This window comes from Gymnogyps californianus, chromosome 6, assembly GCF_018139145.2.
Source record: "Gymnogyps californianus isolate 813 chromosome 6, ASM1813914v2, whole genome shotgun sequence".
Classification (NCBI taxonomy): domain Eukaryota; kingdom Metazoa; phylum Chordata; class Aves; order Accipitriformes; family Cathartidae; genus Gymnogyps; species Gymnogyps californianus.
In genome coordinates, this window is record NC_059476.1 from 19245336 (window position 1) to 19270388 (window position 25053).

The following is a 25053-nucleotide window of genomic DNA, read 5'->3' on the forward strand; positions in this document are numbered from 1 at the left end:
GACTACATCTCAACCTCACTGGTGAGTTGATGAGAACAAAGATACATTTGTAAGGCTTTGAGAAACAGGCACTTAAATTAAAAGTAAGATTCTAAGCAGCAATCTGAAACCCCTCATACCACATTGCAGCAAGGCAATCAGGCAAAAGCACGCCCAACTACAGGAGACCCTGTACAACCACAGCTCTGCAGGTTTCCATTCAAAAGTCAAAGCTGGTTTTCTAATGGAAAAGCCAAGCTTAAAGATGGGGGGAAAGACACAGCCATTGCTTTTAAGTATTGGATTACAGCACCTGGAAGGAGGAAAATAAGGTTTTTATCATGCCTTCAATGTTATTTCTGAACATATCTGCAGTGTTCTTCTACCATGCATACCCCAGACTAATAAAAAGCATTTTAAAGGCTTCCTTCTCCCTTGCCATACTATTTTCTCCTTTCCAGTACTGAAATACCATGCCAGCCTCAGAAGGATAAGGCTTGTACTAAAAAAAAAAACCCAAAAAACAACACAACACTTTAAAAAAGTCCATGAAAGACAGCATCTTTACCACCTGAATCTTTTTGCTAAATCCTATCTTTTTGGAATTTGATACAGTCTGCCTAGATGATGATTTTGCTATTGCAGCACCTCAAGCTCACCAGCATAAGTCTGCTTAACCTGCAAAAGCTCACTTCAAGAGAAGAAAAAAAATTATTTTTATCTGTGTCATCCTTTGCTAAAGAAATTCAAAGGCCCAATAGAGGGGGAGGCATCCCATGAAAAAGAGGATCCAGAAGACCAAAAAAAAAAAAAAATCTAGTGTCCCACCAAATCAAAGTAAAAGAAGTTCTATCATTTTTATTACCTCAAGATTGTTTCTATATTCTTTGTTTCCCCTCAACCCTTTGCTTTCCTTTTCAAGCTTTAGGAAGAGATATTTTGCTTCAATACTCTTCGTAGTTGACCTCAAAGACCTTTTTTTAAAAAAACAGCAATCAGAAGAATTCACAGCAGCAGAGTCAACACCTCTGCGGTATTTTCAAAACATTAATCCCATGCTCACTGTAGAGTACTCCCCTGAAGATGCATTTATGCCACCAACATAGCACTGACATCGTAAGAAGTTCTCCTTGACAAGTTTCCCTTGTCAAAGCAGCTGGGTAAGCCCTGGTATGAGGAGCTGAACAGTATTTTATGTCCTTTATGCAAACAAAAGGATGCATTTGTCTCACTGAGGTCCTACCAGTTTCATTACCATTTTACTGACAAGATAATAATTGCAAAAGTCTAAAACACTGGGGTATGTCTTTGTTTTACCTCTAGCATAGCATTTTACTGACTACATGTGCGACTCTGGAAAGATGAGGGACATTTCTTGAGAATCTGACCGCTACAGTATCTACAAAGAAAACCATCACAGCCTTCTCACTGCTGCTAGTAGACAAATTGTTATTCCGGTGTTACATGTTCCTTGCAAGACCCAATACCCCCATTTATTGTCTGTCCTGGTTTCAAGGCAGTTTGTTACCAATGTATTTCTACCCTATATCTGCTAGACAGGCAGAAGTCTTGCCTTTCCCTTCTCTCCAGCAGTAGTACAGGACGAGCCAACATGACCTCTACCTAGGTAATAATCTGCTTAAGAACCACTCCTATGAAAAAGCATCTAGCATTGTATTTACCTACTTCTTTCAGATATTCAGTCCTTAGATTTGTGACAAACATGCCATGCACACTTTTTAAGCATTAAGAGCTTCATGCACTGTTAAACTGAAACAACAAAGATCGGAGGGAAGAGTTAATATTGCACGTTAGAAGGTCTGAGTCATACAAAAACCAATTCAAAATGCATGTGTTCCTCCAAAGAGAAATCTCCAACAACTCTTGTCCCTGAGAGACCATGGGAGTTCTGGCAATTCAGTGAATGCAATTTCTCTGTTAGATTTCAGACTGAAGATAACGACATTGTAAAAATATGCAACTGAAGACACTGAGTTTTTTTAGCCCTCAAGTACCTTTTTTTTTTTTTTTAGATTTCAGAGCCACCCAAAAATATTTTCAGAGGTTAGTTGCAGGACAGTGACACAGTCATCAAAATCAGCGTTAGTATTTAACAGACTGTCTAAAATTAATACCTTCCATTTTGTATGTAAGGTGACAGCTTTTGGAAAAGAAGTCTTCACTTCTGAATAAGCAATCATTTCTAAATCACTGCAAGCTTTTCATGGTGTGTCAGATTTAAATAGAAAAGAAGCTCCCCCCCCCCCCCATTTAAGGCTGCCAGTGACAGTACCTTGTTAGAACTGCTGATAAAGTGAATTTGGTGTATGTTTTACTTTTGTTTATCTTGCAATGTGTATTTCCATATTTTGAGTTTACTTTAATTTGGGTGTATTAGGAAAAAATCACCATACTGCTTTAAACAAATAAAAAAGAGTATTCAAGACTGCTTTAGTAAAAAACAAGAGCTAAACTTAATGACTTGATACTCAGAATCATTTTGATCATAAATCAAAAGCTCTTTAACTGTAAGCACAAAAAGTGAAATTGAGCTTGCATTTTTAAACAGAACTTGGACTTCAGTCAATACAGACCAAAATGTTACACATCAGCCCCCAAGTTGCTTTCTGCTTTAAATGCTTCTGTATTGAAATATTTCAGCAGTCTAATTTAAAGCAGATTTCTGTACAAATCGAAAAGAATTTACCGGACTGATCATTAATGACCACATACTTCTTATAATAGCCAGTTTTATTAGCTGCAGTCCACGAAAAAAGGCACACTTCCTAAAACCATCAAACGCATTTGACATTTGCAGTCCTAAGGAGTTGCTATTTTCCCTTTTTAAAAAACAGCGAAGGAAGGAAGCCCAGAGGAGGGAGATGTCCAGCAAAAGAGTTGGCCTCAATCACATCCTGCTTGGGCAGCTCTAAATCCAAGGAGAGCCGAGCGTGCCAGCAGCTGCGAGCGGGGAGATGCAGCTGCCAAGAACTTTCAACCTCTGATCCAGTTTGAGCTAGAGCATCTCGCCCAAAGCACGCTGATGGCAGCACAGCTGCAGGGGACTCTGCCATCTCCCCAGCCAGGCAAACCCTGCAGGTTGCTTTTCAACAAAAGTATTTCTCTTCTTCCACATATGCTAAGAGACTTGCAAAGAAATTATTTACAGTAATATTCATTAAACAGTCTCTGAAGGCAGAGCTGGCTAGCGTCGTTGTCTGAAAAATGTCTGAAACAGCATCCCAAATTAAGTTTCCAGATTTTCTTGGAAGTTATTCAAGCTATTAGAATCACTACCTGACTTCTCTGCAGAGGCATATATAGCAATGTCTAGTTGATAGACAGTGACTGGGAGCCACAAGCATTCATTTAAGTGTAATTATCAATTTACTACATCATCCTTACCAAAATAAAGATAACAAAGGAGGCTTCCATCAGCCAAGATGGAAACAGGGCATGGGAGCTCTACCACCCTTTTGACTCTAAGTCTACAATGACACAACTTTTTTCTTGTTTTACTAATAGGAAACTCCTTTAAGCTTTGCAATATTGCCGTAAAGCTTTGATATAAGTATTACCCTTACCCAAAGGGCTTCCTCCTTCTATTAATTATGAAGTTTTTCCTGTCATGAATTAATTTTTCCTGCAAAAGGGCTTCTTAAGATCTCATTTTTCATCTGAAGGATGCCGACTCATTACTGAGTTTCCTTAACCAAGGGTTTATTTGCACCTTCCCAAAGCTGGCCGCTAGCATCAGTAAAGTCAGAGAACTTTGTGTTCAACCATGGAGAATGCCATAGCTGTTCATGAACGGCAAGATTTTTTGCTAATAATAAACTAACGTAAACTCCCTCACAGGCAGCTTGACTACAGCTTAAGCCCATTCTACCTGCATAGTCTTACATCTAGAAGCTCATTTTACAAAAGCTGGTAAACAGTGAGTAGCCATTTTTCTGACCACAGATGGCTAAAAGAATTGGGGAAAAACGCGGGTTTTGTGTTTCAGCTCACACTTGATCCCTTGACTTCAATTTAGAAAGTCGAAGTTTGTAGAGAGACACTCCATGTAGGATATGAAGTATTCTGCCAGATTCACAGAATTCCTTGTGAATAGAACATATTAAGCTTTAATCATATTTCTATCAAGTTCTTAAAGGCCTCATAACTGCATTCTTGCCTATATTCTTTTCGCTCACATCTCCTGCATAGTGAGGAATTTAGTCTAGGGACTTCGGTCAGCCATTCAAAAGTAAAGACACTATTTTCCACTGATCTTCAGTAACCAAGTGTGCCTATATTCATTCTAACCCATCGGCAGCTTAGCAAGTTTGAACATTTTTCAGAAAAGAAACCATTGGCTTTTCTTCAAAGGCATATGCACAAGGAGCTAATATTGTAAATTTTAAACACACATACAAGACATTTGACATATGTTAAATATGGAGACATTAGGGTCACCTCTCAATTTAAGAATTAAAGTTTCTCAGGTATTGTAGATCTAACTGTGTAGAGTATACCGTCAATCTGGATTCCCCTTTGATATCTGTATATCTTAGCTCATGATGCTTTATCTAAAGACCATGCATGCTTTAGCTAAAAATATTAGCTATTACTTACACATTATTCAAGATTATATAAATTCAGTAGTGACCCTAATCTGGCAACCACTGTAACACAAACCGCATGACTAGTGGCTAGGACCAACTCAATCATGTTTAAAGACAATACATTGTTTTACTATATTTGCTTTTCTGCCACTTTGGAGAAGTTAAAAAGATGGGAAGTTTAAAAGAAAAACAGTCACTTCGGGACAAAAGGATAAGAAAATAAGACTATTTTTGCAGATTATGACTTGGTCTCCAGAACAAACATCTTCGTTACTAGAAAACGGGAAGCAGATGACTGGTAGTGTTGTGCACACTCTCCATTGCTCAGGATGAAAGAGACATCTGGATTTTTACCACAGTATTTTCATAGCACAAGGCCAACAGCATTCATCTGCAAGTAAACTAAGAATGCTTGCCTTCTCCCACCCAAAAAGGGAAACCATTTAAATAAGGAAAATTGTATTTGAAAATGTTGAAAAAGCATTCAGTTTACTTCAGAGTAAATCACAGAATCACAGAATGGTTTGGGTTGGAAGAGACTGTTAAAGGTCATCTAGTCCAACCCCCAAGATTGCACTTTCTGTAATCTCATCATTTTCCTACAACATTTTATTGTGTGACAAGTCCCATTACATTGAAGTCCTTCAAACAGAACCTCTCGTTTTTCACTTTAGTTGCTCCCAAAAGACCCTCTTCGCCACAAAGCTCTTTCTAGAAGATGGATGAACGCTGCTTCATTCACAGCCATTTGCACCTGCCAAACACATCAGTTTATATGGGATTTAAGACAGGAGATAGAGAAAGCAGCTCTCAAGAGACTGAAGTTACTGTTTTCAACAACTCAAGACACATTCACATTTCTTATGTCAACAAATCTTTCAACTTGAGGATGGCATGTTAATGTTAACTTAATGATACATTACCAATTGCTCATCTTGAAAGACTATGCCATTTGATAAAATAATAATAAAATTAGAGACAGACTCCACAGGAATGAATATGTGGAAGCACAACTTTGTATCAGAGGAAGGAAATCAGAATTACCTTTCTGTAGTACCCCAGTAACTCCAAAACAAGTTCAACTTACAGTACTATTTGAAACAAAAATACCTTGAGTGAGATTAAAAGTCTAAATGAAACAAGATTACATGTTTCAGAATTCTAAGCAATTTGTTACAAGTTACCCAGGTAGTAAGTCTTTCAGGCAAGAAGGACTATGGAAAGATGAGTTAGAGTAAAAAAAACAAACAAACAAAAAACCCCCACCACTTTTGTAACACAGAATATCCAAGAATGCTTCAAGATGATAAATTTTACTAGATTAATACCTAGTTTGAAGAAAAACTGAATATACGACTATAGTTTTATTGCACAAAACAGGCAAAAGTAACTCAGAACTGAACTTCATAAAGGAAGCCTAGAGTATTTCACAATCACTTTGCCATTTAAAAAATTGTAGCATATCATGTTAAATAAGGCAAAGTTTTATGGGAAATTAATACAAGTTCTGATGCTTTGACCGAAACAGCTTAAATGCTTTTTGAACACATATCACCTTTTTATAAGCACTGAGATGTACTAGATAATCATAAAACTCACACTCCTTCTCAGTAACTACTATTCTTTAGACAAAGCTCCAACAGAGTCTTCCCAGAGCACTCTATGGTTGTACAGTAACAACATGTAGATAACAGCAGAGAACTGCAATACCTATGCATTAATTTTTACAAAGTTTTGTACCTAGAGTTGTGTGATGTTTACTCACCTGCTGAATAATTTTGGAATCTTTCGGAAGGTTTTCCCTGGGTGGGACTTTCCCAAACAACTTCCAACCAGGAGCGCTTTGGACAGCAGGTTTGAGTTCCTTTGTCCTTTTAGTGAAAAAGTTTCTGAAAAAGAGAGGAGGGTTTTCTTTCTGTTTATTATAAGCATATACACAAATGGTATTTGTACCCACTTACATTTCTTTAAACCAAGTTCACCACTGTAGAGGTTTACTGCTCACCAAATGCTACCTTAGCTTTCTCTTATAGTTTAAAATAATAAACTTGAAATGGAGCAGCTTTCATTACAGGTGCTTTGATGCTAATATTTGTACTTAACACTCAGTTTTACCTCTGAATTCTAAGCTACTTTATGCAATATCAGAGCTCTTTTAGTAATACCGGACTAAATACATTTAATTTCTTAAATGTAAGTTAGCAGCATGCAATAGCTCTCAGACTTTTGTTTGGGGTTTGTTTTAGTGTATCTTATGGAGCTATTTGGAGCTTGAAAAGAAAACAGCTGGAAATCACTGTGTAACTTAGATTTAAAAAAGAAATTGTGAACTATTACTTTACTAACATCTTCTGCAATCTTCACACCTTCAACTTTCATAACATGGACTAGAAAACCAAGGAACATGCACACAGCTTCAGTTTAGCAGATAACCTTTGCCTGTAATTGCTTTAGGCACTGGCAAACAGGTAGATGACTACATTGCTCTATTAGTTCTTAGAAAGCCAACCATCACAACATCATATTAGCAATCATTCGTCCAGATACGCGGCTGTACTATTTGACTCCGATCACAAGCTCCCACAGAGCATGCTATGTACAAGTGCTTTGAAAATGAAAGAAGTGCATTTATTCTGAATATTGGAAAGTTACTTTCCAGAAACTTATGAAAAACAGAGGGATTAAAAGTTAAGTAGTCTGTAAGGTTACTTCTCAGGATGCTTACAAGTTGACCTCTGAGCAAACAGAATATGGAGCACTTCTACTGGAAGATGTTTTCATGCAGTGCTAACTAGCTAACCTTGAACTTTCACACTCTTCCTCTGGAAAGAGATCCCCAGATTTATTCTTCACTTACAGCATTTGCTGTATTTTAAAATACATTTCCTTCTCAAATTGAAGGCATTCATGTTTGTGCACAGAAAACAGCCACTTGGCTTTGCCCAGATAGAAGTAGCATGCTTCAACAACCGCAATCTGTCCAAAAAGTGCACAGTCGCTCTTAAATTCCAGTGCTGTCAAGGTCTCTGACCATGCAGCATAGTTTTACAATTAGCAACTGTTAGTGTTTGTAAGACATTGTATAGCTTTCAAATACAAACTATCTTTTCAGTTCCCAGAATGTTTTTTGTTATTTGGGAAACAAGCAAACGCCTGTCACAAAAATCCCTTCTGTGCAAGTCTGCATGAATGCACTCTACAGATACTTGTGTGTAGCTGAAGATCTAGCCACCGGAAAACAGCAAGCTGGAGAGTAGAAGTAGATGCTGATAAAGTGTGAAAGTCTCCCAAGAATCGGTAAGCTCAAGACTAGCAGTCCTGTAGAATCCAGAAGAACCGAGAAACTCAGAACACCAAGACTCTGCTCGGTCTGTCCGAGGCCACCAGCACACACTACCATCAACAACAGCTTGGACTGCATTCAAGAAAGCAGCAGCTGCTATAGGCAGGCAGGGAGTATGGGATTACGTACACACCTGATGAAAGAGAGAGCGCCTTGAGAGATTTTTTTGAACACCCACATAGAAGCCGTTGGTGCATCAGTACACCCTGCCACTCCTGTGAAGGTCTCCCAGTTGTTGTTCCAACCCAGTAACTGAGTAAGCATGTTTGGGAATAATTGCTTGCACTGTATGAATAGTTACCTGCCATTAATGGAATCAAGCTGTTGCTATTAATAATAGCTTAATTAATACAAGGTGTTCTAGTAAGCATTGGTTGTGATCCATGCATCCCGCAACTCTGTCCCCATCAGGAAAACTTGCAATATCTTAGTCCATCCCTGTGGAAGCAAAGTAAGCACCCAGAACACCAAACTAGCAGTTTCTGACACGACCTGGAAGGAAGAGCTGATGAAAAAGCCAAGCCATGGTACCAACATCTTTAAAAGACACTGTCCTCAGTCAATCCCAGGACTGCATACCATTAGTGAAAGGAAAAGGTCCATCCATAAAAGAAAAATTGCTTCTAGCACTTGTAGAAGCTGAAAGATGTATGCCTTTAACATTGATGGCAATCTGTCACTGTATCAAAGCTGTTTTGTGATTAACGAGGAAGCCCACAGATTTAAAAAGGAAAAACATGTAAACACACAAAAGGTTTTAATTAATATTTCTGTACAAAAGATTTAGGCATGCTCATGACTTACGAGATTTGATTTTTTAATTTTTTTTAAACAAATATAACGTCAAAACAAACCTTCCAGAACATAGTCCCCATCATAATGAATCTTGGGTTTGGGGTTTTTTTTAATATTCTTTGGTATACTGAATTAAGCAAAGGCTTGTTTCGCTTTTTATGACTGCACAAGTGAAAATATACAATTTTACTTTTATTGAGTAGATATTCATTGAAGTCTGTTTATTGTGAAGGCAAAAAGCTGGTCAAACTTTGTATCATGTCAGAATAAACCTCACACAGGAATTCTAATCCAAGAGAAATTAATGGGAGGTTTACAAATAAGCTTTACTGAAGATGGAAGGACACTTTTAATACATTGTTTTGGCAGCTAACAGCATCACATCTGATGTGTTGTTGACAACAGTAAAGCCTTACAAAAGCCCTGTTAAGGAACAGCATCTGTGGATGCTTACAAGATGCATTCACTGAATTGCAGGAAGTGTACTAGATTTGATATATTTGCTGCTGCTTAGAATATTCATGAGTTTCACTGATCCCAGGAGAAGTCATCAATTGAGATGGACTGAAAAGTCAATAGCATTTTGGTACAGAATCTCAAAATCCATTTGAAAACTTCAAAATTCCTTAAAGAGAAGCCTACACTTTAGAACTGAATAATGCTTTCTGTTGAAAGAACCTATGGGATACAAATATTAAATTAGTTCATTGAATTCAGCTCTAGTTTACAAAAGCCCAGTGGAAAAGTTGCAAGTTTTTTTCCCTGCTAGTTTTGTATAACCACACTGGAACGCATACTAACACTCTCAAATGACACTCAAAAATGTTTCAGTAGGTGCACTGAAGAGCTTGAAAAGTAACTGCAGTGCCACAGAGTAAGACATTACTGGCACATACCAAGACATCTATTCCTAACATTGTTTGGATTACACTATACAAAAACCTGTGGGCTCTGATCACACAACCACAACAGCTGTTGTAACAGCTACAAGTGGCAGTTTTCTTCCTTATTTAACAACATTGCTTCAACTATCCCAGCCTGTGCTCACAGCACTCTGTGCAAGAATTTCACCATACTGATGGTACAGTAATTCAAAGGTGTTAACCATTTCCACAGATGGCATTAATGTGATGTTCTAGTAATGCAGTTGCTTGTTTCCACTCTGCTTCTGCTTTTCAAATCACTTTTTTGTTGCTGTTCAAGATAAATTAGTGAAGTCTAAATGCAGTTAGAATTAGCCTCAGGGGGGGATAGGCGGAACTTGATATTTTAATGGGATTTTTTTTTTGTTTACTTGGGGGTTTTGGCTTCCCCCTCCCACCATAAAATCTGAACACAAAGCTTTTTTTCCCCACTTTACAAGCTAGCTATATGCCAGCCCAAGATTTCCAAGTTTTAGAGGAAGTTACTGGAAAATACCAGAGACAATTACTTCAAGCTTGATCTTAAATTTCATCCAACACCAGACGAGAAACTGGGCTGCCATATTTGCACAACAGCCACTAAAAGAAAGCTGAAGTGCTCTGAATAGCAGCAACCATGAACATCAGCAGGTAGGAAAGGCACCAGGCTAGATAAAACTCCAGTACTCTGCCTCTAGGTATAACTGATTCACCTCTCCACAAGACCAAGTAGTCTTGTGATAGTCTTCTGTTTGACCAAAAATGTCGAACTCAAACCTAGTTTCAAGCTAGATGTCATTTTTGCTACAGTTCTTTCAACAAACATCACACATACGGATCTTCCCTTTCTACAGCTCCACTGTGTATCAGTAACAACAGGCTATGAGTATTTTGCTGCTTTGCGCATCCCAACAAAACCTGAAGTTGCTTTCCTTCCCACTCCAAATGCACATCCTTGGGTTTCCAATCTGAACTTTGAGCCTCAAAGGAGCCTGCCAAGAGAATAATCTCTGATGATTCAGAGCTCTGATGTTGTTGAGATCTAGTACGGCATTATTGGAAGCAATCAACTTTATTTACCTCCCATTTTTCCCTAAAACTCCCATTTGAGTCCAGCATTCTTAACACTTGCAAACAGCGTTCACAAGCCTATATTTGCCCTTAGTCCTCTAGCTTTAAAACAAGATATAGATCCTGACTCATCTCTCCACTCCCTCCATAAAACCGTAACCTGTAGCCTTTAAACCCATACATTCAACACCACTTGTGAAGTGCCAGCCCCAGCTCTCAATGCTACAGGACTAAAGGAAGTCATTTGGTAGCACGGCTATTCTAATCTGTTAGAGGAGCAGGAGCATGAATTGTGCTAGAACCACAAAGGAAAAAGAAAATAGTAGTTTAGAAATCTGTGAAAGGCAACTAAGTTGCAAGATGGCAAGCTAAAACGCAGTCCTGCTGTGTATAGCTTACTCTGCTTTGTTGAAGTATTACCTAGAAAGCCATCCTAACTGTTTAGCCAGTGAGTCTAGTAATACAGTTTCAATCAGATTTTTAAAAGGCATAGCAAACTCAAAGATAATTAGTCAGCCAAAGCAGACAGGTATCCTAATAGGGATTTGCCTCCTCCGCATCGAAGGAAAGGTTGCAGCATCATTCTACTTCTTATCAGGTGTTAGAGAATCAAATCATAAGAACTCCACCTTCAGACTCAAGCTTCACCTGTTCTGCTGCTTTTAGTTCTCTACATACAAATTTCAAGTGCAGAGGAATGTTGGATCTTACACCTGAGACATTTAAGATGAGTATCAGTATGACACATATTAAGATGAGCCCACCTTTCTCCAGTTTGTTAATCCAGCACTACAAAAAATGGCAAAAATCCAGTGCTATCAACTACTGAGACAAGAACATGGTCTCAGAAGACAGCATAAAACAGGTGATCATCATTGCTGTTACACCTGAGCAACAAGGCATGCTTCCTTATGGTTCACTTTAATATACAAATAAATCTAATTCAAAATGCTGCACCATGTTAGACAACAAACAACAGCGGGCATCCCTGGAAAGCAATCCTTGCAAAACTTGAAGCATGGCACCAAAGAAACAATTTTTTCTAAATAAAATATTCAGAATTCAGGGTTATCTTATAAATAAATACTGCGTTTAAAACTTGATGCTGAAAGCTAGACTACTATTCTCTAATTAATTTCCCTTGTAAGGTAACTTTGACCTTGCTCAAAATGTTTACTCATTAATCTACAAATAAAATAGTTTCAACAAGTGACCTCTTAAGTCAGAGTACTAAAAATCACTTTTTTCAGGAAAAAAACCCGTTACTGTTAAAACATTTTTCTGACTTTACACATATAACAACCTGGTTTACTGTCATTTTCAATCATTTCTCCTCATTGCATCTACCTTTCAAGATCTATAACAGGGAAGTGCTAAGAAAACAAGCTTTGAAAGCCACAAGAACTGACAAAGGAAGTAAGGGTTGATTATATTTTCCTTTTTATTAAGCATCTAGTACTGGTTATTAGACACTGCATAAGACAACCATCTCATGTTAAATCCAGGGAAGCAAGACACAAACAGGAAGGAATCAGCATCACATCAGGAGCGTCCTCACTCTATCCTATATAACTTTTCCTCCCAGAATCACAAAGGCTTAGAGGGGGAATCCAGCATGGAATTAACACTACAAATGAGCACCAAGTTGGACAAAACACAGTCTAGGTTTTCCATTTGTTTTAAATATAATTACAAAAATGCAGTTAAAAACCCTAGAAGTTGCATTTCTCTGCAATAACTGAAGTACGTTAAAAATCCACTGATTCCAATAAAACCTCAGAATTTGTAAAAAGAATATGAAGTAACAAAACTCATTAAAAAACATGTATGTATTACGATACAATTGATTTTGCATCTCCAGAAAGAATAGAGTTCTGCTTGTGCACACAGTCTGTTCTTGCTCCATCCCTATGCTAATTTTTAAATAAGCTTCCTAGGTGTACAAAATAGGTCTATGTTTGAAATTTGCTGAAATGTGAATTAGCTGAAAGACAAACTGATAAGGAAACTACTTAGGTACCTAATAATCTTTACCCAGAGAGCTGCATCAGTGAGGAGTTAGAAGAGATATATCCCAGGAATTGTTATAGATGCATTTTTATTGGTATAACATTAAAATGAATCATTTTGACTTAAAACCATACTTTCAGAACAGTCTGCACAAATTCTGAAGACCCCTGCAAGCCTGCAATTCCATGTTCCTTCATGACTATAACTGAGTACATAAGAAGAATTGTTACATTCACATTGGCATGTTTTTACCATGTGTAGAACACAAAAGCTGCTTAAGAACACAACAGAATTTTTCTTCATACTCAAGTCTTGTCCATTCTGTTAAGGTCTTATGTGCAACAATTTGGAAATAACAGCAGAAAAACATTGCCTGATTATAGACAATTAGCTCCTCTGCTTTAAACAAGACTTTTCAAGAATTTACATACAGAAACAAACTCAACTCTAAGCATAAATAATGAATCATTAAAAGGAAATAAAACCTTTTTGGTTAGCCACTGACAAAGCTTGCAGAGCAACCAAAGTAGGATTCTATTTCTACATTTTAAACTGTTTATATACAGTACACCGTTTGTAGGAATTGATAAAAAAAAGTGTCCAAAAAGTTACAATGTATGTTCAGAGTGCACACAGTAATTATTTCTTAGACCAATGGATAGGGTGTTCCTGTTATTTTAGATTTGAATTATATGACATTGTCCAGGAGCTATTTGCTCACTTTCACATGCTCAGAAGTGTTTTCTCACATTATTAGTTATGAGTGGAGAAGTGACATGAACATAAAAATATTAAGAGCAAATACCCCCTACTTTACAAATATACTTTTCAACTCATCCTTTACTCTCACATTTCAACCTTAATTTGTAAGTTAGCATGCAACTGTTTTTAGGTTTAAAATTCTTAACATGGAGATTTAGAACAAAACAGTAATAAATTTAGAATTTATTACACATTCTACATTTTTTGTTTCAATAACTTAGAATAACATCAGCCCATTTTGATTCAATACATTTATACAGTTGTTCGGAGCACAAGTTTCCAAGCTCTGCCCTATATTGGAGGAGAGGTGACCCAACCGATTTTACAGTTCACATCTTCCACCACCTTGCTACAAGAAGCTAGACACCAGCTTCTCTTTAAATTGTTACCCCCAAACACAGATCTATTACAGGATGTTTCTAGTTTTAGCAACTTTTAGCAGTACAAAGATCTCTTCTTTTTCTCCACACCAAGACAACCCAAAGAGTATCCCAAATCACCCTCTCTGAAGCAACTTCAATGTTTGCATCTGTAATACTCTAAAACTAGCGCCTTAAGTGCTATACAAGCAAGTTTTTGGTTTCCTCCTCCTCCCCCCAAAAAATTAAGATAAGGAAACCAGAAAATCCTAACCCGGAGAATGTGCATCTTCAGCAAGACCAAGCTTGCAGTATTCTTTTTTTTAAATGAAACTATGACATGTCCATTGATATTCCTGGTCAACTAAAGCCTCAGCTACAATTAGGTATACCTGAAATCTAATCAACTGTCAAGGAGCCGCTGCTAAGGATTGAGGGGTAGGGAAGAAGGCGATTTCTGGCCTCAGAGAGGCCACAAAGATTAACAGAACTATTGATACCAGTCCCAAAGTGGCTTTACAAACTCTGCTGGCAAAACAGTTTTTCTACAGGTACACAAACAGCTGGGAAGCTTTAAGAGTCAAAAGCATTTAGCAATATTACAGAACACTCTGTATAGAACACTTACTGGTAAATAGTGTTTTAACAGTCTACATTATACTCTTAACAAAGAGCTGTTGCACAGGTCAGCTTTACAAACAAGTTCAAGCATTCAAAAACATATGTAAACAAGCAGACACACATGCAAGGTAACAGACATGGTTAAATTTCAGAATGGTTAAATTTCAGAACGCTCACGTAAAGTGTAAAGGAAGATAATCAGGGTGGTCTCACCTTTACTTTTCAGAGTGAACCAGCGAAACAGAGCTCTATGTCAAACTATTCTATCATCTTCATATTTTATCAGGCAGTTCAGCAGCTGTTTTTACACTACAAACACTATGGTCAATCTTCTGTAATAACAACCACTTGTCCACAGAATCTAAACCTAAGTCCTAGATCACAGCTGCAAGAAGCAGAGAATTTCTACCAGTTGACTACAGATGTTCTGCTATTTCTGGCATGGCCAGGAATACCTACTCCAGCAAAGCCACAGCTGGTTAACCAGCAACATACTCTAACCAAAACAGTGCTAGAGGAATAAGACCCCTTCCTCCCCCACACACACATAATGGCCAAGCTGTTTCAGCTCCACTAAGGGGAAGCCCATTTCTCTTCCTTGCACCAGTAATGTCCTACACTCCCTTTGCTGCATCGATTCCGAGACTCTCCATACCTTGCAAGTCAATTCAACTCACTAATCCCACATCCACATTTTTTCACTCCCCAGTTTAGTGAGCTACAGCAGCTCACAGAGGATCAAATAAATACCAGAAGCAGGGAAGAGACATTCCCTTTGTTTCCTGACAACAGCAAATTCTTCAATCAGCTCACCAAGATCTCTCACGAAAGTACAACCTAATGAAGCAAACTGCCTAAAACTGTTCTAGTAGTGACTCACTTTCAGTTAAGGCTAAAGTCACCAGCTTTATCAGGGCAGTCACTATATCTATAGTCCAAATGTTCCTATATGAGATATGTTTTCAAGACAAAGGTCAGAAAGATTTCCAGCCTTTCACACAGCCTACAATTCTGTGAACTGTAAGTTCAAACACGGGGCAGAGTTTTATTTTGAAGACTGTCCCAAGAGTCAGTGATGCTTACTACTCCGACCAGCCTGGTTAAGCCTCAGTTAATATTTTTCCCTTCTGGTCCCAGACAGAGTGCCTGTCAACTACTCGAATGTGTAATGTAGTACTACAAAGTACTACTGTACTACTTCTGTAGCCACTCAGTGTATCAGGTTTCTGCTGTGGTTAGCAATTCACAATATATTTTATGTCACCGCTTCAGTGATAACTTGCAGAAACACTACAAAACGCAAGAATCCATTTTTTTATCTTAGACAGCTGATATTAATATGTAAGAGCCTGATTCCTTTCAGTTTTGCCTGATGGCTTTTTACAAAGCGAGGAAGAAATTTCCCAATCTACCACTCAGCTGCCTACAGAATTTGAGGAACAGCAAGCAACTTGCAAAACACCTAAAGTTTACAATAACAAAAAGCTAGAATCATAGAACCATTTAGGTTGGACAAGATCCTTAAGATCATCAAGTCCAACCATTAACCTAACACTGCCAAGTCCACCACTAAACCACGGCCCTAAGTGCCACATCTACACATCTTTTAAATATCTCCAGGGATGGTGACACAACCACTTCCCTGGGCAGCCTGTTCCAATGCTCGACAACCCTTTCAGTGAAGAAAGTTTTCCTAATATCCAACTTAAACATCCCCTGGCGTAACTTGAGGCCGTTTCCTCTCGTCCTATCACTTGTTACCTGGGAAAAGAGACCAACACCCACCTCACTACAACCTCCTTTCAGGTAGTTGTAGAGAGCGGTAAGGTCTCCCCTGAGCCTCCTTTTCTCCAGGCTAACCAACCCCAGTTCCCTCAGCCGCCCAACGCAGAGATACTTTGTGCTCTGGAATCTCCACTGCTTCCCATTTCACAGATGTACCAACCACCCAAATACCTTTGGTACTTCGTGGTTTGTCTGGGTTTTTTAAAGCATTCTGGCATCCAGCATACAAACAGCTTCATTACTGCCCAGCAGCAAGACAGACAAGATCCTACATTAATGGATGCATTAGGCAACTGAAGCAATACAGACAGGACTGAGCTTTGCGGGGTCTGAGACCTGGCCAGGGCCAAGCTTCCCCTGCTACAGAAAGCAGAGGACTTGGCATCAACAACTCTGCTGTTCTTGGAGCACAAGTAAGACGTGTGAAGTACACCCTTCTCCCATAGCACCTTCCTCAGCACATCAAACCAGACCTGAGCAACAGAGGCAGCAGCAGCAAGCCTGGGTTTCTGTGGCTCCAGCAGAGGCAGAAGGGCTATAGATGTTTTGTTGTTCTCTCTCTCTCTCTGGTGTCTTTTCTCCTTTACTTCTAGACAATCACTTAGTTTGCCTATTCCCATGGCTGGCCTTCAGGAAGTTTTAGATCAACAGAACTGCTCTAGGCAAGGGGAGCCAACAATGCAGCTTTTATTATACTATATGATCAAGAGAGACTCTTTCACTTACCCAAGATCACATTAAATAAAAGTTCCCAAGATAACAATGGAAATTGAACATGATTTTTTCTTCAAAAAGGAGCACCTTGGAGAAGGATGGAGAAAAACTGAAAAGAGCTTCCTCCTATAGGCTACAGGTATTATTTTCAATCAGGAGGTAAGAAAGCAGGAAAGGAATTTACAAGAACACCAGGCTGAGTGTTTGGCTCTCAGAAGTTCTGGAAGAATAAACTCATCTATGACCATCAAAACTAGTTTTCTACTAATTGAAGTCATAAGTTCACCCACACAAGATCCATCCACCTCTCACACTGCTACCCCAATGCTGGGCCAGAAGCAATATGCTCTGCAGGTGTTTTGCACAGCTGACCAGCTTCTACAAATACAGAGCCAAATTAGCAGAGCTTCTCTTTTGCAGGCTCTCCTTATGCTCAGCCTTCATTCAAAAACGTGTAGGATTTTTATATTCAAGTCCTCTCGATCTCAGAGAAGTTTGACTGAACCTGGCTAACAGGCTGCAGTATTAGAGAGATCAGGCAGTAACTGCCTAAGCTTCACCTCCTTAGAAAGCAATAATAAAAAGGCTGAGAAGCACAGCACAGTCTGAGGCTGAGAAGCTTAAAGCAATGCCTACCACTCAGTCTAACAAATCTAGTCCCTTCCTAGCTGACCAACAAACAAGACCAGTAAGAGATAAAAAAAGGACAGGCTTTATATCACAAACATCTCAGCAGGTCCCAGAAACGGAAGAGAGGAATAACAATTTTTGCATCCATGTGAATGAAATGTGACCAAAACCCTTAAACTCCTTTTTTTATTCTTAAACAATCAAGATAAAATAGCCTAATGAATAACTGAACAGCCAGGAGAGCAAAAGCATAAAACTATCATTTTCTTAGAGGCCAGCTGTGATTAAAGTGACCTCCTTTGGTGGTTGTTTTCTATGTAAAACATTCTCCTTTTAGTCATAGCCTATTCAGAAGAGAGGTCCCATTCACTTTGTCACACTACTCTCAATATATTGAGTCTGTAAGAAATTCTGTGACACAAAATAAGCAGAAGAGACCAAGGAATGAAGAAGGCCTTCTGCAAAATGAAGAGGGGGGAGAAGATACTTTCAGGTTAAGTTTAAATGCTTCTGTAAAACACTCCTTAGCAAAACAAGCTACGACTCCAGCAGTTTGTTGCACACTAAACAGCAATTTCAGCTGTTTGTCTTGAAAAAAACCTATACACATCATCCCCCCCCCCCCCCCAAACTGCAGCCTTAGTTTAAGGAGAACTTACTTCAGAAAAAATCCTATTACGATTGTAAGACTCCCAGCACAAATATCTGTACCAATGTAGAATATTACACTGTCTACCAAGCAGAGCAGAGAAATTGCTAACAATACTTTGGGTAGTTTAAATTGGTAAAGATTAGATGTATGGCTCTAAGGTCTTAGAAGTGACATGCATTTAGTCAGCTTTTTAGGGGGGGCTGCAGACAGAAGCTGGAGCAATATAGCAATCTGATACCTATCCAGAGTTAAATCAGCATATGATTCTTCCACTTGTGCACTCAACAGACATCCCAGCCAAAATGATAACATGGGTGCACAGCATCTTACATACTTATGGTGAAACACTCATTGCTAATGTTTTTCAGAAACACAAAACTCTATAAAACCTGTATGTCATGAGGCCTGGGAGTGAAACTTTCTCAAACAGGCATTTTCAACTCATAGACCTTGAGGACTTACTCATTTTTGTGAGCTGCTTGGAACTGGTTCACTAATAAAAACAAGGCTGCTGTCATATAGATTTAATTTGCTACAGTGGGATCCACACGTGTGAGAAACTTTAGATGTGCGGAGATATTTCCTTGACTTTTTTATGAATAAAAAGTTTATATAATTTGGATAAAATTTTCTAGGTACATAGCTATTAAAAAAGTTGGGAGCCGAAAAAAATAAGTGCTGAGCATTAGTCTTCAAAGTTTGCTACAGTTTGTTTTACTTTGGACATTACATTTACTCAAGTTGTCATTATATTTGTTATTCATATGACTGAAAGCCAGAAACTGGCCAACATGTCAAGACAACTTCATAAATCATTCTTAGTAAACAGTGAATGAAGAATCTACAGAAAACCTTCTCATTTTGATAATATGAATGATTTTTCCTATTTATATCAAGTTAATTATGTCTCTAACTCAGGAAAAAATAATACTGTTTGAAGTTAGTCACAGATTTGGTTCCAGGTGCTCTTGCCTACTTTCTCCAGTCAGCTTTAATTCAAATCCATTAAAAGTATCCACTTGTTCACTTAAGTTACAAGATTGCTTAGAGAAAGCAAAAAACTAGGCCTGACAAAGACAGGAGGGTGCCCTCACAATTTCTGGGGGGAAGCTTTGTTCTATTCCCTTAGCTCTTCTCTCCAATTATCTTTCCAATATATTTTTAGTATATTTCCTTGACCTGTTAGAGGCACTCTACTTTTTTTTTTTTAATCTGGACAGGGAAAAAAAACAACCCCCAAATCCAAAACAAACACACAAGTCTTTCAGGATGTCAGCAAGAACTGACCAAGATACAGGCACAGGCAATACAGGAATATAAATTAAGCATTGTGAAGTGCCCCCATCAATCTGTTCTTTTACCTTTACACAAACATAAGGTTTGGGAGATCTGTCACAACTAGGACAGGTCATTCCCCACTTGACTCTCATTTTTGACCAAAACCCCACAAAACAGATTTCCTCCCCATAGATGCACGGTACATCCCCTGAAGTTTCATGATGATTTATGAAACAGAAAAGCTCTGTATACAAGAGAAACATTGATTCTGGTATTAAACATTCACAAGATGCAACTGTGGACTAGGTATATGCCTATATAGCTCAAAGAGCTGCAAGTGCTATTCAGTAATAAACTGACATATAAACTACAGATCTAGAGACATTACTATGTACACAAGTAACGATACTCAGGGAAGTGAACCACTTTGCAACCTTCCACAGTCTCTGTCAAGGACATTTGTAGGAGCAAGAAGATTAGCAGCTTTTGAAGAACTACCTACTTACTGAACCACAGAACTGTATTTACAGAGAGGGAGAAAAAGATGTGGGCTTCAGTGATTTCTCAGTTCTTTGTTCCTACATATACTGACTCCCTTCAACCTTCCATCATCTCCCCCAGTGAAGATTTTTCAAAACTTCTGGACAACAAGCACAACCATTCTGGGTAAGGAAGGAAGGATAAGACTAAAGACAGTTTTTATAAGGATATGTGTGCCAACTACCATACATGCTTACAACCCCTTACACCTACTGCTCACAGCACATCCTAAAGACCGATGAGAAGTGGCAGTTATGAATTAAGCTTTTTGCTATTTTATCAGGAAAACTTGTTAGATGAATTGTGGAAAACAAGTATTTGGGAAAATGGTGCTTTACTACAACAAAGTAAGTATCACTGCCGTTGTCAACAGTAAGCTTTGAATCCAGGAATAAGAAACTTTGCCAACTACCAGATACCTAAATTTATCTAGTAAATACACAATTCAGAAAGGAAGAGTATCTACACAAGCTGAGAAGATGCCTGGTACATACATGTGGAACTATGAAGTACAATTCATCTTTAAAAGAGGCTGAGAATCACTGTGGCTTTATCTCAGCCCTGGAATACTCACTGCTGCTTGCCCTTTTTGGTTTACTGTTCTGCTCTGTATGTGCTGCTTTGGGGGATGAAGTATACTGCAATCAAGGTAATCATCATGGCTTTAATTCAACTGTCCACACAACATTCCTGCTCACTGAACCATTCTGTACTCAACAGCAATCCACTGGGGCTACCCAAAAGTGATCCAATAACCCAAGAACAGAGCATGGCGCTTGTAAGCTGCTATGTAAGACCACAAACCACAAGAACAGTGCCTATATATGACTGTATTATGAATCATACACAGGAGTACGAAGCACTGACAGGTGACTTTCAAGAAGCCACTTAATGCTCTGACCATAACAGTAGCACAGTGGAGACAAGTGACCATAGTCATGCAGTTTTCCTTGCCACGGCACTCTGCTCCACATACCTCTGATTTACTTGAGGCATCCCACTTCACATGCTGAGAGAAACAAAGAGGCAGAACAAAAAGACAGCAAAAATGATTATTTTTCAGTTAAAAGCTGTTAGAATTGATTTGACAGGCTTAATAATTTGGCACAAATACAACTTAAGATCCCAGGGCCAAATATTACACCTAATACTTACCTGGGGCGGGGGGGGGGGAAGCTTTAATCATTGATGTAATCTTTCCCATGATCTTAGAATAATTATTACTGACAATCTCGAGGGCACAGCCACTCTTCCTGTCACAGAGCTCGGGTAAGATGCTGCTGTTGACAGCTGCTCACTTTTTCCCCCTACCTCACCTCATCGGTTTCTCCTCCGGTTCAGTGAAATGAAGACAGACAATTAACATGGATGATTTCAAAGAACTGTGAAGCAGGCCAGTCTGATAACTGAAAAGCTGGGAACAAGCAGCTGGAAGCAGCAGCCTCGTAACCCAGATCTGCCATGACTGCACAGTTTGTCTGACTGGGCAATTACAACAACGAAGCTTTCACACTGAAGGCAGCAGGACTTCCCCCTTGCCTTCTTTCAGTCTTTAAGTAACAGCAAGAAACATCCACCTTTCAAAAGGATTTCCATGTAATTGTGACTATTAGAAAAAACAATGGGAGCTACCAAATTTTAGACAGTTTGTAAACTAGACAAAGGGCATTACAAGTGCAAAACATCCTATATAAGATGCTCCAGGCTGCTGAACCACCTGTGTTTAGCACATCCAGTACCTTTTCTCATACACTGTGGGAGCAGGTACACATTCTGACAAAACATGAATGAGTTGTTCTCTCTTAGCAAGTACTTTTGATAGAACACGGCCACCCAGTACAACTTAAACTTTGGGGAGCAACATCGTTTATGGCTCTGTGCTCATTCAAAAATACAAGCAACCATCTGCTGAGAAGCTTCACAAGGAAGTATAGTTGCTACCAACATTCAATCACAGGATAATTTTTATACAATTTGAGTCCTCATTACTGAGAGCCAAGGTATTTCTCTAAGAGCCAGAGAAAAATCCACTTACAATGGCAACTGTCAGTTTTGAATTAATCTGAGCAGTTTAAAAACAAAAAAGTGAGAAGTCTAAGCTTTTAAAGTACCAGAAATAATTCAGAAGACATGAACTAACTACTCAAAAAAATGATGAAAAGGAAGTTTTATTACCACTTTTCTAAGCAGTGGAGACTGCAAACTCTAGTGTTACTGTATCTAGAGACAAATCTATCAAGGAAGAGAAGTTTGGGTTTGTTTTTAAAAATCAGTAAAAGTGGTTTTTATTAGATGATCTCATTTTGGCTGCCGAGATGAAATCAGCTGTAACTAAGGCACTTTTATGAAAGTATAGGCAGAGCTGAAGGTAAAGTCTCTGAGGCCAATATTGCTCACCAGGCCAAATGTACAAGAGGCACAGCCAGCTGGGCCAGTCTGGAGCTATGAAACTGGCTCTCTGGCAAATCCTTTTTTTCACTGAGGTGTCAGCACTATAGCTTTTGCCAGCATAGAAGCAATTAAATTTTTCCATGTATTAGCCAAGCCTTCACTGAAAACAGCAAACGTCACTGGACATTGACAACAACCTCTACTGCGCACCAAGTTCAGTCTTTTCTATGAGGAAAATTCTCCAGAATTTCATTAAGCTATCGCTCTGGGGCAAAAAACAAGTACCAATGTCACCGGTCAAAGCGTTCAAGTAACGAGGCAAAGGGAAGGTAATGTACTGCAGTCCACATACCACGGGGGGGAAAAAAAGGGTGTGGGAGGGAAGAACACTAACAGGAAATAGTGGGAACAGAGGGACATCTCTCAATCCATCCTTGAAACAAAGTGGAGGCATCAAAGTTACCCTGCAACTGCCACTATCCTTATCCTCAGGCAGGAATCCATCTCTCCCTTTCCTGAGGGATGGCAGAAGGAGCCTGTTTCTCAATTTGGGATCCTGCCTTGAGATCAAACCTCTCCTCTTCTATATCAATTCTTCAGTTAACAGATTTAATCTTATTCTGTCTTCTCAAAAGACTTAGAGACCCCACTGTGCTATCAGAGTGACTGTCACACAATAACTATAACCCTGAGGTTTTGGAGAATAAGAACTGTTAGAAATTTGGAAATTAAACTCCCTTTTTCAAACATAATAAAAGTAATATAGAGTACACTATAAACTATTATAGTCAAGATGCACCTCTTGTGTAGTATGTTAAAGAGTGAGCGATGCTACAGAGTCCCCACATAATGAAGCTGAATGTCCTAAAGGTTTTGGTTTTGTGCTAGAAACTTAACAGAAGCCCAATTAATTTGAGCACAAACCCTAGTCCTTGAAGCTCTCCACAGCACACTTCGGAACAGGTAAGTAAACTGTATCTACACTGTCAACAGGTAGCAAAAGCTTTATGAGCCTTTGCAACTTTCATGACGATTCTCAGAATCACCCAAAAGTAGCTTCCAATACGAACAATTTTCTTCACCTTATTCCCCGAGCAGTTTTATCGGTACCACTGTGTTCATTCAGACAGTAAAACACTCTGGCACAGGAAGCAAATTCCAGTTTAAAGTCCATATAGTTTGCAGCAGCAGCAAGAGTATCTTCGTCATATTACCCCCACATCCAACGCAAAGCCTCTTTCTTGCTGTAGCAATATTTACTTGGTGGCAAAAGAGCCCGCCGGGGTTGGAATCGCTCATCGTCTGACCGGCAGCAAGACACTGCTGACCCGACACACGGTCCTTCGGACAACCCCACCGGCCCCCCGTGAACTGGCCCGGCAAACCTTAACCCCCGCCTCCAGCGCGCCCAGCCCACCCGCGCCCCGCGGGGCATCCCCCCCCCGCCCGCAGGCTCAAGGCTGGGCGCTGCCGGGGGCGCCGGTACCGGCCCCGCCGCCTGCTCCTTTACCTGGCGAAGAACTCGGCAAAGCTGCTGCCGGCGCCGGCGATGCCCGCCCGGCGGGCCCTCTCCGCCGGCTCCTGCGGCGGCACCGGGGCCGCGGGCGCCGTCCCTCCGTGGGGCAGGTGCTCCGGGGCGCTGCGGCGGCGGCTCACCTCGTAGGTGTTGCGGGAGTTCAGGTTCACGTCCGTGAAGCCGAGGGGCGCCGGGGACAGGGCAGCGGGCTCCGCCCGGCCCCGGGAGGTCCGCACGCCGGGGGCGGCCTGCGCCCGGCTGCCGGCGTCGTCCCCCGGGCCGAGGGGCGGCGGGGGGCTGCCGGCCGCCGCCGCCGCCCCCCCGCGCCGCTCCACCTCGCTCCGCAGCCGGCAGCTCCTCAGCGGCTCTTCCAAGGCGGTTCCCGCGGGGACGCCGCCGCCGCCGCCGCCCCCGGGCCGGGCGGGCAGAGGAGGAAGCCCCCGTTCTGCAGTTTCGCTTCCTCCTCGCCCGACCCCGGCTCATCCCGCCCCGGCTCGGCCCGTCCTGCCCGGGGGGGCGGCGACGACGGCGGCGGCTCCTCCGGCGGCGGCGGCAGCCGCAGGAAGCCGACGTCCCCGTTGGTCATCCTCCCGCGGGGGCCCAGGGCGTAGGCGGCCCCGTTGGCGGGCTTCTCCGGGCAGCGCTTCCCACCCGCCGCCGCCGCCGCGGCGGGGCCGAGCGCCGCCAGGTACCGCTGCAGCAGCCGCTCCTGCCCCGGCCCGCCGCTCCTCCGGCTCAAGCCCCGGCTCCCATCCCGCTCCCCGTCCTCCTCCTCCTCCGCCTCCTCCGCCGCCGCCGCCTCCTGCCGGCCCGCGGGAAGCACGGCTGCGCTGCCCGGAGCTCCGGCATCGTCCGGCCCCACCATTTGCCGCCGCGGAGCCCCGGGGATGCCAGCGGCGCAGCGGGCGGGGGCGCGGCCCCCCGGCGCGGCGGGGGCCGAGGGGGGCGGGGCGCGCGCGTTCCTCCGCACCGGCGGCGCCGCGAGCGCTGGCAGCCGGCGCCGCTCACCGCGTCGGACAGCGGCCTCGGCGGGGGGGCAGCGGGCCCGGCTCACGCAGGCGCGCGGCGCCGGCGGCGGCCCTTCCCCCGGAAAGTCAC

The 25053-nt window shown here is 41.0% G+C and overlaps 1 protein-coding gene across 1 annotated transcript in view; it reads right to left on the reverse strand.

The window, feature by feature from the left end:
- Positions 1-24820, reverse strand: part of TBC1D12 (TBC1 domain family member 12) — a 48236-nt gene extending 23416 nt beyond the window's left edge. The window contains 3 exon segments of the mRNA XM_050899284.1: positions 6352-6475; positions 23950-24356; positions 24359-24820. Of these exon segments, the coding sequence (XP_050755241.1) occupies positions 6352-6475; positions 23950-24356; positions 24359-24820 (993 nt within the window).
- Between the last annotated feature and the right edge of the window lie 233 nt (positions 24821-25053).